The sequence below is a fragment of the Lissotriton vulgaris genome, chromosome 9, assembly GCF_964263255.1.
Source record: "Lissotriton vulgaris chromosome 9, aLisVul1.2, whole genome shotgun sequence".
In the NCBI taxonomy this organism is placed as follows: Eukaryota; Metazoa; Chordata; class Amphibia; order Caudata; family Salamandridae; genus Lissotriton; species Lissotriton vulgaris.
The window spans coordinates 938,870,984-938,885,280 of NC_141697.1; the positions used below are offsets into that span (position 1 = coordinate 938,870,984).

Below are 14,297 nucleotides of genomic sequence, written 5' to 3' on the forward strand. Positions count from 1 at the left end.
AACACGAACAATTAGTGATTAGCATGACAAAGCTAAAATACAGACATTTTTATAAGAAAACGGAGTCACAAGCCTAAATTGCGTTTGTTGGCATGTATACAAGGACCTCTGCTTGCCAAATATACAAGAAGCATGGAAAACAAAAGGTCTAAAAATAGTTATGTGAATCACTCACTCTACACGCCCTGTCTGTGTCCGAGTTCAAGAGCAATGCCAATCACTGTAGAAGTGGGCGAAGCATAGATGATCGCACAGGGTGGGAAAACAAATATGCTTAGGCGAATTGGTTAAAGTAAACCAACTAAAGCCTAAAATGCGTTATTAACTTTCTCACCCCAAAAATGATAACTGTGCCTATAAATACGACCCACCACACTTAAGAAGTAGTTTTGGCAATCCCCTTGGTGGAATCCAATGCGTATATCTGTGCGCGTGTCATAAACGTAAAAATACCGTTCAAGTTTAGTTTGCCACAGCACCAATGCATATGGCTGCCATAAACATTTACGACCCTATCTGCGACTCATTCTGCAAGCTTAAACCTGTCTTTGACGAGCGCAGAAAGAGGGACAAAGAAAAAAATCATCTCAGCCCCTTCCGCGTGACACACCATTACTCCTTTTCTTTCCAGTATGCTGCCTACACTGAACACAAATAGTAACACGGAACTTTATACCCAGGGCCGGTCAGAGCCCCGCCCTGACCAGCCTTCATTGGGTAAGGAGACATAATTACTCAATACCTTAACGCCCCTTTCGAAATATTGCAGCTTCAAGTATTTTCAAACAGTGGCAAAAGAAATTAACTAGGCTCTGCGTGACGGAGTTATCTTTGCCCCCACCCAAACAACGCACACAACTCCCCGCCTTTCAAACTGTTTAATATTTTCAGCTGGCAAACACCTGTGAGGGCTCGGCTGAACGCAGGGAAGTTGTCATGGAAGTAGGACATTCGTTTTCTTTCTCGACCGGCGGCCATGTTGGTATAGCGATCTGTCACTGAATCAACCTTCGTGTAAAATATAATGTTTAGTCATCAAGAATGAATGATGTTACTGCGCATTACAAATACCGCAAAAATACGGCCAGATAAAGGCAATAAGGATACATTTTATGTTTATTGAAACTGTAAAACGCTTCTTGAAGGTCTTTTCTAATATTCAGTTAACCCATTCTGTGAGATGAATGTCTCGCGCTTTCCTTTTAAAGCGTATTTGTTCGCGCCGCCACTTTTATTCTGGGTTACTCATTGAATGTATCCCCTACCTTCTATTTGACCCTCTGCCAAAGCCTGGTTACGGCCAGGCTCAGCGTGTTCAGACATGACGTCACCAAATCATTCAATGTGGGCATGTTTTGCCTGACTGTACCATGGACTCACATTGGCGACGCACACACGCTACTTAGAGCGTAAAAACATTCCAGGGGCGCGCGCGTCAGTCTGACTCACCATCCATCCAGCCAGCGTCTAGTTGGATCCAGAGGGAGGGGGGGATGCGCGTGCGCAGCCTCTTGCACTATTTTTTTTTCACCTCAAGTGCGCGCGCCTTTCTCCCTGACACTAGTTAGTCAACGGCGGCGTCTGCGCTTGGCTGTCAGGTAACGCGACCAGACCCGGACAAGATATCTCGACGATACATCCACACCCCCTTCAAGTAAGTTGTCTGAAGCGCGCCAGGTTCCTACATTGAAGTCACGGGGTTCTCCTTCCTGTTTTAAATAAGAAACTGTTTGATTGACACCCTGATGACTGGTAGCGAACTGACTCCACGATGGGAATATGAGGCGGCTCCCTGTTGTTTTCATGATCCATTAAACACTCTAGTCTGAAAATATTGTGTTAGGTGAGCATAGCTTTGCTCTGCACTAAAGCTAGACAAACCAGACAGCCTTCCCTCCGCCCTCTTACTGGCAGACTGTCACCCAGCTCAATGATCTGAGGTCCTTAGCCTGACCGACCTGGGCTAAAGTGGGAGCACACTGCGCCTCTTACGTATAATAGGTAGTTAGTTTGTCTATTCGTGAAGCCAATTTATACGTAAACCAAAGTGGGTAGTTGTAGACCCCACTCCCAGACTCCCTCTATGTGGTAACATAAGCAGGAACTGCCCATCAAGAGTTACGGCCCGGGACCCCCTTTGAGCTAAGGCTGCTTTGATTCCTCATCCCACACAAGAAGTGTTGCACATACAGTCAAGTCAGTTCCACAGGTCATTGACGCGAGAAGTATTGACTTAAACATACTTTTCTATCTGTCCACCAAAGTGAGGTCGGAAGTGAAGCCGGTCCTCAGAGCAGTTCGACCCCACCCCATATTGAAGTAGGAAATGCCATGTGCTGCTCCTCCCACAGCCAAACTGCACGGATCCTCATTTCTTTATTGCACTGCTGTACACAGGACTGTCATTTTCTCCGATGACGCGAATCTACATCTAGTCCACGGTATGCTTGTTTTAATTTCTCAACACAGTGCTTATTGTGACACCGACCGTAGCAACCGGTGGGTGTTAGGGAAATGGCAGTCCAAATGAGAAATGTTTGTCGTCGGGCGGAAATGTCTTATTCTGAAATAATTTGCCACACCTAGGAGGGTGGAGGAAGGGTGTAATAACCCTCTGGGGAGAAAAATATATATCTTTCTCTTCTCGGTTAGCCCATTATAACCTGTTTTTATACATACGCTTATTATATTAATCCGACCCAAACACTACCTCAATTTTCCATGATTTGATACCCTAGTCTACCCACAGCCTAAAGAGGAAGTCCACAGTGCTATCTGTTACCTAGTGCAAATAAATGAACTTGCTACGGAAATGCCATTTCAATTGCTGGAGAACAGCGTTGCTAATCAATGTATCTTGCTAGTTATCGTGTACACCTATGTGAATCCTATATTTTTTAGGTGCAGTACGCCTTTCCAACCCCACGCATTTCATTCACATTTTGCGTTTATCAGAGGTGATTGATTAGTTGTATGTGGGTATTTTTGTAGCCTGCTGACTGTTCTTTTTTGGGTTTTATTAAATTGATTGTCATCGAGTAGATTTTCAGTTTAAGTAGACGAGTACTAGCCAGCCACCTATGATAACGCTGGATGCCCCATCCTGCGTTTCACGTTTGACAGCAGCGGAGCCAAGCATCAAAGGATGCGCTATTTTAGATCACTCCTTTTATCGGATGACTGCAGCGGGTAACGCATTAAACAGCGGTCTACTCTCTGTTCGGTACCAACGTTTGATTGAGTCTTTAGAGTTTACTAAAAAATAATCTAAACAACCCGACGTGATTTACTGTAACCCCCCCCCCCCCGATCCAGAACATCTCATATAAGCACCCACCTCTATTTTTCAAGAGTACAATCTGCCATTGTCGAAAATAGTACCGTGATTGGTAATACGCCCTATGATGCTATGGGCTTTGCAGGCAGGGGATACTAGAGACAGCCAAAATGCGTAGGGCAGGACTGCAGCTATTTCCAAAACTGTACAACTGGCACAGCCGACAACAGACCACTTTAGCTGTTTGAAATACCTCATGTTACAACTTAAAAAAAGACAATAAGAGTATTTACGGAGCCAAAGTGGGCTTTGGATCCACCCCTTCAGACACTGGCTTCCCCGTGTTATTTCGTGCTTAGCTATTTCTCCGATGGATTGTCCATCAAGGCCATGGCGTTTTACAAATTTACACTATCCTCCTATTTGTGTTCCCAGTAAGTGTTGGTGATGGGACTTCATGTAGTATTTTTGTAGATTGCAGATTTGACCTATTACTTGTAATTAAGACACATAGCGTGTCCTGTGACATATTTACTTTGCAGACACAAACTTTTTATTGTTATTTTTGTGTTCGTTTAAACCTGCATTCGGTTTGGACCATTCAGCCTGTAGTAAAGATAGTGCTATTGACTAATTGCCCATGTGTGATTCACTTTGCTGTTATGATAACTTGTCAGATTTAGATTTTATTTGTTCAGAGAAAAGACTTACACACACACACACACATTCTTTAAGATGCAACAAAAGTACTGGCCATTTGTCAAATGTACCTTTTATGCACCATTTTGCTTTGTATCACTTTTAAGATCACCACTTTGAAGGCAAACAAAATCTTTCTGACTCCTTTTCATAAAACTCTTTTTTTGAGGGTGCATCTTAACTCTGCTACTACAGTCTGTTCTGCAAAGGAGCTCTACTCCCAGCTTCCATGGTTTTGTAGCCGATGTTGCTTCATTCTGCGAATTTCTTTATCGTATAACTGGGGTGACTCATATGGCTGCATGTTACCAACCACTTATCCTAACAAACAGTAATATAAATATGCTTGTTTGCATATTTGTCTCACTGCCAGTAAGATTGCATGAAGTTAAGTGCTCACAAACCTACCAAATGTGTATATGGCGACAGTCCATTAAATAAATCAGTGGGATGGGGTCAAACAAAGTCGTTTAGAGGTGTTGATGGCATATAATTTGGCTGACAACCTTCATCCTGACAGTATGATTATTCAATTATTTAGATTATATTCAGCATGATGTGAAGTAAATCTCACGATGATTCATAACCTGGGCAAGTTAAAGGAGCTCTTTAATCTACCTTTAGCTGTGATTTAATTTTAGGTCTCGCCTTTTCCATTCCGAAGGAATGGATGGAGAGAATTCAAGTGCTCAAAATACTCGTGAAACCAAGGGGTTTTTGGTGCGGTTTTCTTCGAGTTCACGTGGCCACAGGCACGCGCTTTTGGGCCATAAACTTTCACGGCCATCTGTTCCCCAGCTCCAGCACCTCCCCTCTCTCTCCCAGCACACAGCCTTACTTGGATTTCTCCTCCCCCTCCCCAGCCAGCTTCCCCCAGGCCGTGTTCCCTCCCACCTTTCCTCCTCTCTGTCCCTTCTTTCATTCACAACTTGTTTTTGTAGTTTTATGTAGCGCGAACTCGAACAAAAGTTGTTATAGCGCTTTACATGAGGCCCAGCTACATTCAATATTTTCTTGCGTGATTTCGTTTCAAAATGCCCGCAGATAACTTTCTCTCATGCTCTTGTTAATAGTTCAGGCACTTTTGCCAGCTTTTCGAACTAACCCCGAAGGTAAAAGTTGTTAGTTTCCACCTAATTGTATTGGACACGTTACATGCGATTTTAATATTTATTGCATTGTCAGTTTTTAGAGTTCAGCCAATACTCCTTGGGTTCATTGTGCCAGCCCCATCAGGGCATGTATTTACAAACGATTATCAGCATTTTCAACTGTACAGACACACACATGGAGCTTGCTAGCCCCGTCTGGGCATGTCTTTGAAAACGAATACCGGCACTATTTCACTTGACCGCATCATTTTAACATCAGGCACTCTGCACTGTTAAAGATCCTGGCACACAAGGCGCTTATGCTGTCAATGCATTTTCTCCCCGTTTTTAACTCATTCACGAGCCTTCACTGCGCATCAGGCTCAGCGCGCCTCCCAGCCATGCATTTATTGAACCATCTTGCATACGGGTTCATTTCTGTTTCGGTCGTCCTTCTCGCCGGGTTTTCTTTTACTCCCTCCCCCTTCTTCCCACTCCCTCATGTCCCCTCTGATATGTTCCTTTGAATTAACCCATTTGCAGAACGTTCACCGCGCATTAAACTGCCTAGGGGTTCCTATTTCCTCTGTTTACATTTCCCTCCCCCTCGCGCTTTCTTTTCTCTCCCTCTCTTGGCCCTTTGATGCTTGTTATCTTACTCTTGCGGAGCGGCGCCCGTTGTACTGAGGCCGAGTTCAGCCACTACAGCAGATTCATGGCGGCGGGGACGACATAAAGTGCCTTCATTCGAGGCTTATTTATTCGCACAGCTGTTCCCGCTGTACAAAGGGGAGGGGAGGGAGCAGGGAGAGCCGGGGCGGGTGAGCCACGCAGATAGCATAATGGCAGAACCCAGATCCTGCATAATCGCAGGTGTGCGTGAGGCTTGCATAGACGCAGGCACTGATTGCGTACTTTGTGCTCTGAGTTGTCTCGGTGACTACCATTCATCTATACATCCATCCGTGTATCCACTCATTCATCCATGCATCCATTCTTCCTACCACCCATCCATCCATTCTTCCTACCACCCATCCATCCATCCACTCAGAGCCTTCCATCCATTCCTCTACCCACCATCCATTCATTCGTCCATGCATCCATCCAGTCACTGATCCATCCATTCATCATCCATCCACTCACTCAATAGTATCCTTCTCTTCACTGCTCTCCTTATCTCCCTCTCTCCTTCTCTCCTCTCTCCTATTCTCTCTTTCTCTCTCTCTCCTTCCCTCTATCCCCTTCCCTCTTTCCCCTTCTCTCCTGTCTCCCTCTCTGCACTTCTCTCTCATCCTCTTCTCTTCTCTCCTTCTTTCTCTCTTTCTCCCATCCATCCTTTTCCCCCTTCTCTCCTCTCTCCCTCGCTCCACTTTTTTCCTTCTCTCTCCATCTCTCCTTCTCTCGCTCTCCCTCTGTCTCCTTTGCTTTCTCTATCTCTCTCTCTACTTCTCTCCCCTTCTCTCCGCCCACACTCCTCACTTCCATGCTCTCTGATTCTCCATCACTGTGCCTTCCTCTCTGCCTTGCTCTCTATCCTCTCTGCTTCGCTGCATCCCCCGTCTTCCATGCTGCCCGCATCTGTCTCCAGACTCCCTTCCTCCTGTTTTTATCTCTCACTAACACACCCTCTCGTCTTTTATATCTTCGTGTCTCGCTCATACTTTTTTGCACTCATCACCCTCGCACTTCATTATACTTCTCTCTTGCACTCCTTCCCTATCTCTCTCTCCCGCCCATCTGTTTACTTTCTCCCCTTCTAGAAGGGTGTAAAAAGGCTGTTTATTAGGGATCAGGGTGGGCAATGAAACAAACATCATAGCAGGATGGGCAATAAAACAAACACCCTTCAATAATTAAAAAAATTAAAAGCCATTGTTATTTGTAATATCAATACATCTAAGTCACGTCAATACAAAACATGTGGCATTACAAATGCTAAAAGTCACATTTGCTAAAGTTAAAAGTATTGGCATTGTAAATCACAAAACATAAATATAAAATGTCATTTACAAAACCAATAACTCCAACTTTCCTACTGCGAGACCTATTGGCAACGCCAGTGCTTGTTGTAGTATGCACTGTCTCTGTTAAACCACCAGAGACTATCTTTGTTACCTGATCAGACTCAGTTAAAGAAATGTGAACATAAGAACGAGTCGGGTACTGCCCATGTGAAGTTAAATAGGGGCATAACTAAACACCATTTCTTAAAATAAAGAAAGTAACGAGTGCAATACCACCTAGGGCTACTTGGAAGAGGAGAACGTCCGACATTTATTCCACTCTAGTTGGAGGTCCTCTGAACTTGAGCAGATTCTAGTTAAGTCAGTAATAGTACCACAGAAAGATGGCATAGGAATAAAATCTCTGAACATAAGGGTATGTATATCCTAGTTTTACATTGTGAACCGGCTGTATTGCAGTGTGATAATTCAACCACTCTGGGTTTGAAGGCATGATTAAAGAGACTGGCGTGCTATTGGTGGTAAGCCATTCGTGCATAGAAAGCTGACACTGCTGTTGAATGCTGCATTTACCATGCTGTGTGAAGGAAACGCCTATGCCGGTTATGTTCTGTGTGTTAGGCAGGCTCTCACTGCTACTTGATCTGTTGACTGCCTGGTTTGGGTGGACGTGTGAAGAAACGCATCATTTTACTTGTGCTGTACTTGTGTGTGGCTTGCACTGGTGCTGGGCAGACTACATAGTCTAAGCTTCACATGCTCTCTATGTTGGATATTGGGATGAACTCACTGCAGTTGGAGAGGGAATGAGGGCACACCAAGTTGGGCTGGAAATTCCCCTACTCCCTGTCGAAAAGTGTTGTGAAATATTACAAGGGTAATGCACTTGATCCTTGGTTGTTGAGTCTATACTGATAATTTCAGGACTTTAAAATTGTTTCACGAACCATGGTGGAGTTGAAGCGGATCACAAACTGAAGATGGATAGCGATTTTAATCACATGTGCTTCATTAAGTGTTACCCGATTCATAAATCTCATACCTCAAACCAGACACCATATTCCCAAACTGGCAACCCAGTTCACAAATCAATGAGAAACCGTGATCAATTGCAATTCAAGAACCATACTCCTGTGTTGCTAATTAAAAAAAAATGAACAAAATGGTTGCAAAATCTCAGAATTTAACTGAAACTTTTAAAGCAGTGTTATGATGAAGTAGCAAATACTGAAAAATGATGAAGTGCTCGTGTTATGTTTATTCACTGAAGTATTCAAAAAAGTAATGGATGCATTGCTTGAATTATTCTCAGCCATTTGGTAATTACTTGGGGCCGCATCCCAGTGCATCGTTATTTTGTTCACCGTTCCACCTCAGTTTGGACCCAATCTTCTGCAAATCAGTCTTGACCCTTATACAGTGGGACAGTCCGTCCAGCCCGAACTGCAAGCCAGGTCCTACCGGAACGCGAGCCCAGACCAGTTTCGCCGTAGTTTGGGCTCATCGGCCAGGTATAACTTGTTTCCAATGACACCGGCATCATTCCTCTGCACGTTTTATGGTGCACTAGAATTTAGTACCACTCACAACCATCAGTGTAATTGGGGAAAAAAATGAACTTGTATGTTATTGTTAGAGAGTACCCAAGGGGTGTCCTGGTGCTGGAGGAGGGGGGTGGAAGATAGTAAGCAAAAGAAGATGACCGAAACCTTTTGATAAACTCGGTCTTGAGATTCTTCCTGACAAGGCTAACCTCTGGAATACTCTTCAAGGCAAGAGGAAGGTTGTTCCAGAGTTTGGAAGCAGAAAAAAAGAAGGTTTAACCACCTAGTCAGGCCTTTTTTGAAGATCGGGCCTGTTACTACTAGAGCGGAGACAGGCCTCAATTTATGGGATGGATGATGTAATATAATTGTTTCCCTAACGCGTGTTGGACCTGTGTTGTAAGTGGCTTGATGTACAAAGCCAAGGGCTTCACTTTGAGAACACTTTTAAACTTTTAGCCAATGAATGCTGTTAAGATGGGGGAGTGATGGAGGCTAGGGGAGAGAGATTGAAGGCCAGTTTAGCTTTGGAGTATTGGATGAGCTGTAGCCTATAATTCAGTTAGTCCTTGAGACCCGAATAAACAATTATAATTTTCCAGGCGTGATGTAATAAGGGCATGTATTACGGTTTTGATTATCTGAGGGAAGTTAAAACATGTATCCCAAACCATGTGTTTGGCAAAGGATAAGTCAAAAGGAAACTTAACGTACACATTTTTGACCTGGTTGAAGAGGCTGGGTAAAGAAGAATTCAATAGGCCACCAGGCAGAAGTACAAGCCTGTACATGCTTGCAAGAAAGCAGGATTTCCGATGTATCATTCTTAACCTCATGCGCGCTAGCGGAATTCCGCTCGCACGCTGAGATTTTTCAAAACGCATGTTACGTGACGAGCTGGGCTCGTCATCAGCGTGCGAGGAGGCTACGCCATGACGAGCCCAGCTCGTCATCAGCGTGGAAGGGGTTAAGCTTGATGCTGTTGTTAGTCATCCAATAAGTAACTGTACTCGGGCAGAGGCAAATCTTAAATGGAGTAAGCTCAGGGTTATCGTAAATACAAGAAATTATTTGGGCGTTATCTGTGTAAAAAAACTAAATTGAATCAGAAGTAATGAACCAGGGCATCCAGAGGGTAGACTTAGATGTTGAAAAGAGCGGGACTCCTTGATGAGACTTGAAGAATGCCACATGTAGCTTTGAACACCTTGGATTTAAAAGGGGCACATGTTCTGAGATACGTCTGAAAGAAAGGAGCCTAACCTGCAGAGAGCTTTCTCACAGACGCCTAATTTAAAGAGCCTTAGAATAAGATCTGCGTCGTAGACCATGTCGTAAGTTGTCTGCCAACCAAATGGAAAAGGGCAGAAGATTTTAGATTATCCAATAATTCAAAGATGGTCGGTGACACCTGCTGAGGCAGACTGTATTAAATTAATGAAACTTTTTAAGTTTTCCTTAAAATCTATTCAACAAATATTATGTAAAACGTTATTCTTCAAAAATAGACTGTACAATAAGTATCAAATATTAAAAAATAGTTATAACTTTGTAAGCTTATTACGGTAATTTTTTTTATCCCATGTCTTTGCTTTAACCCGTTGGCTGCTTCTGCTTTTTTGGGGCAGTGCGGCCGTTTTAAATAACGGGCGCGGTCGATGGCAGCACCAGCGAGGTAGTGCTGCTGTCGGCCAATGGCCGACGGCAGCAGCCAACGGGTTAATATTTCTTAACAGCCGAATCTAAATATTTTGTTCTATGACCGACGTTTTTAGGTGATGTACCCCTGAAACTGAAAAAAAACAGAACAGCTTCTGAGGCAATTTTTATTCTATCTTTTAAAAATATTTCGAACTAATGTTGAGGAGTTCGGGGCACAAGCAAAATAAATGTTCAGTAGTTTCCAAGTATATTACAAGGATTTTTCTTTCATCAGTGGTTTCCAGGAGCAGTCAAATTGACTGAAAGGGAAGATACAACAATCTGAAATACAAAAAAGCTTTCTTTATCTTTGTAGTGATATTGAAGTAAAATATGGTTGATAAGTTACGCAATATATTTATTCTTGTATGTCAGCAATTTCTCTAGAGCCGTTAGAAAATAATGTATTCCCCGTTTAGTCTCTGCTTTAATTGATTTTTGTTCCTTCAATAATGGAAGATTAAAATTTGCTAAAACATTGGTGATGTTGCATTCCAAAAACACTGTACATGAGTCTAGTCTAGCCAGTTCTTCTTTGATTACTGTTTTTAGAGAGTTAATTGATGAAGAGTGACATGACAACCCAAATAGTAACTTATTTGACCAATACAATGCTTCCTAAACGTTTTAGAATTTCTAGAATGACAAACATTTGCGACCCGCCTAGCTGTAATGGTCATGAGGCAGGCAGGTTTTTTTAATGTGACTAAAGCATTGTGTGGTAGTGCACTGTCATTTACAGACAGCACATTTCCCATTGAAATGGCCTCTAAATGTGCACAGATATACAGTTTTACTGATTAAAAGTATATTTCATTCAAATGATGTGTGGAAATCTTGTTTCAGTGCATATTTATCATTTGTGCATCACCAAGTAAAGTGTCATGATTTAATCGTATTAAAATCTTTGTTTCCATCAACTTCACGGTTACAAAAAATGTGCTTCATTTTTGCTTTCTTCTTTTTGATTTGAGCAATGGGGAAGAAACACAAGAAGCACCGTGCCGAGTGGCGGTCCTACGATGCCGATTACGTGGACAAACCCCTAAAGAAACCATTGAAACTTGTTCTTAAAGTTGGAGGAAGTGAAGTAACGGAGCTTTCTGGTTCTGGGCATGATTCTAGCTATTATGATGACCGGTCAGATCATGAGCAGCGGGAAAGGCACAAAGAAAAAAAGAAAAAAAAGAAGAAGAAATCTGAAAAGGAAAAACATATTGATGACGACGAAAGAAGAAAAAGAAAGGAAGAGAAAAAAAGAAAGCGGGAGAAGGAGCTATGTGACACTGAAGGAGAAAATGAATGTGTTGATCCAGCTTTGAAAATGGAGACTGAAACAGTAGATCGGCCAGTGAGAGCGTGCAGGACCTATTCAACGGAAAGTGAAAGTACCGTCATACAACGGTTATTGGAACACTTCCTTCGTCAGCTGCAGCGGAAGGACCCTCATGGCTTTTTCGCTTTCCCAGTGACTGATGCCATTGCACCAGGATATTTTGCAATAATAAAACATCCCATGGATTTCAGTACAATGAAGGAAAAGATAGCATTGAGTGAATACAAATCGGTGACTGAATTTAAGGCAGATTTTAAATTGATGTGCGATAACGCTATGACCTACAATATGCCCGAGACTGTGTACTATAAATTGGCTAAACAGCTGCTTCATACAGGATTTAAGATGATGAGCAAAGAAAGACTGTTAGCTTTGAAGCGCAGCATGTCATTTATGCAAGAAATGGATTTTTCTCAGCAGGCTGCTATACTAGGTGATGAAGGCATTGTGGTTGAGGAACCTGTCCCTGAAGTCGTAACTGTGCCAGTGGAGCCAACAAAGAAAATGAAAAAGCCAAAAGAAGTTATCAGTTCTATGTTTGAGCCTGAAGGAAATGCATGCAGTTTAACGGACAGCACAGCAGAAGAACATGTCCTAGCATTGGTGGAGCATGCAGCAGATGAAGCACGTGATAAAATCAACAGACATCTACCGAGTTGTATGATGGGCTACCTAAAAAAAAACGTAGATGGATCTCTACTGTACAGTGTGGTCAATTCGTCAGACCCAGATGCTGAAGAGGAAGAAACCCACCCAGTTGATTTGAGTTCTCTTTCAAACAAATTATTACCTTCCTTCACCACTTTAGGGTTCAAAGATGAACGCAGAAGTAAAGTTACATTTCTCAGTAGTGCAAGTACGGTACTGTCCCTACAGAATAACAGCATTTTTAATGATCTGAAGCCGGATGAAATGGAGCTACTGTATTCTGGATATGGAGATGATACTGGCATTCACTGCGCGTTAAGCCTGATGGAGTTTGTGAAAGATTCTGGAACTTCCACCAAGAAAATGGTGGATGACATGCTTGATCAGATAACAGGGGGTGATCATTCAAAAACGATGTATCAAATAAAACATCGAAGAAACATCCCTGTGAGGCATCCAGACGAAATGAAGGCTGGAGAATCAGCTGGCATTTGCAGCAATTCAGTTTTGAATTTCATGTCAATGAAATCTTACTCGGACATGTCTCTTGATATTTCTATGTTGAATTCATTGGGAAAAGTAAAGAAGGAGCTGGATGAAGATGATAGTCATTTGAATCTAGACGAAACCGCAAAACTGTTGCAGGATCTTCACGAGGCTCAGGCTGAAAGAGGGTCAAGGCCCTCATCCAACCTTAGCTCTTTTTCAAATGCATCTGAAAGTGATCAGCATAATATGGGAAGCCCTTCACATCTGAGTGTGGGGGAACAACACGAAACTGTGCATGATCCTTATGAATTCATTCAGTCTCCCGACTCTCCAAACCATTAATACATGTGTGCTTTATGTTGATTGGCTGTGTTAGACTAATTTGCTGGTATTGTATGTAATGTGATTCATACTTAGTAAAGTTCACCAACATTTGCAAAGACATTAACAGAAGAGACTCTGTGAAACCTCATGTGGACTTCTTTCAGTGCGATGTAATCCGTAGTTATTCCATTCCTTAACAAATTAAAAATATGCTTTCCTAACTTCTGCAGGTGTACAGTTAATTTACCGGTATTTACATCTTGTTGTGTTACAAAAATTACATCCTCAAGGATTTCTTTTCACACTGCATGTGCCCTCAGCAAGATTATCACATAATTTACTTTGCTTTCTTTGACTGCCTAATGAGAGGAGTTTAACACAAATCCCTGTTAAAAAACCATAATCAGAAATTTGTCAGAAGACAAAGCCTGACATTTGGCCTTTGAAGGCAGCAAAGGTGACAAGATAAATACAGAATTAATAAGCATTGTTGTTTATTGCTTGGACATTCGTGACCCACTTTAGGAAACATTGGATTGATACAGATGGTTGCCTTCCATGTTGTGAATCCTAGATCAAACCTTAGCTGGCTTTGAGGAGTTGCAGTTGATTTTTACTGTGTAGATGTTCCCTATGTGGTTTCCAATTTCACTTTTTTCCACTATGACTCCAAAATATGTGTATTGATGTGTGAACATCTTCGTTGAACCAACTACCTAATTAAATTCTTTTACTACCGAACAACTTTACCATAGTCTTATTGTCATTGATCTGAACGTTATTTTTTTTTTTTTAATTAAACGTATGAAGTGGTGTCAGTTGTTTTTATAAACCCATCTGTGTAGTGGAACGGATAGCTAAGTCCTCTGCATAGGCCACAAAAGGAATCTGAAACTGTGGCCTGTTTAGGGGCATCTGTTGCTGGGTTGAACTACAAAAAGGTCAAACGTAAATAAAAATAAAAAAATCAGTAAAGCTCCGGATATGCCTTGTTTTGAAATGTTGTTTGTGCTGCTTTTGGCATCACCCCCTCCCATCGAAGAGTTTTACCATGACCTAGTTGTTACTGTACAGTGATTCTATGTGGTAATCCTGGATCTTCGCACCAGAGGACTAACTTGGGCCAAAGTAGACTTCTATCCACCTTATCAAAAGTGGTTGAGAAGTATTTTGACGATCGTGCCTTTTGCATAAGGATGGTTAGTACAACAATATTATCACAAG

The 14,297-nt window shown here is 42.3% G+C and overlaps 2 protein-coding genes across 2 annotated transcripts in view; both read left to right on the top strand.

Moving 5' to 3' along the window:
- Window positions 1-1,520: 1,520 nt before the first annotated feature.
- BRD9 (bromodomain containing 9) lies at window positions 1,521-13,818 on the top strand. The gene is made up of 2 exons (XM_086938789.1): window positions 1,521-1,654; window positions 11,251-13,818. The coding sequence occupies exon 2, from the start codon at window positions 11,253-11,255 to the stop codon at window positions 13,089-13,091; it is 1,839 nt and encodes a 612-aa protein (XP_086794915.1). The 5' UTR covers window positions 1,521-1,654; window positions 11,251-11,252; the 3' UTR covers window positions 13,092-13,818.
- The window catches only part of RHOA (ras homolog family member A), a 269,324-nt gene continuing 256,547 nt past the window's right edge, over window positions 1,521-14,297 (top strand). Inside the window, exon 1 of the mRNA XM_086938790.1 lies at window positions 1,521-1,654. The gene's annotated coding sequence lies outside the window, so the exon portion shown is untranslated. The remainder of the gene's footprint in view (window positions 1,655-14,297) is intronic.

Excerpts from the sequence above, each read along its gene's own strand:
- BRD9 (XM_086938789.1), top strand. The coding sequence starts at position 11,253 with ATGGGGAAGAAACACAAGAAGCACCGTGCCGAGTGGCGGTCCTACGAT.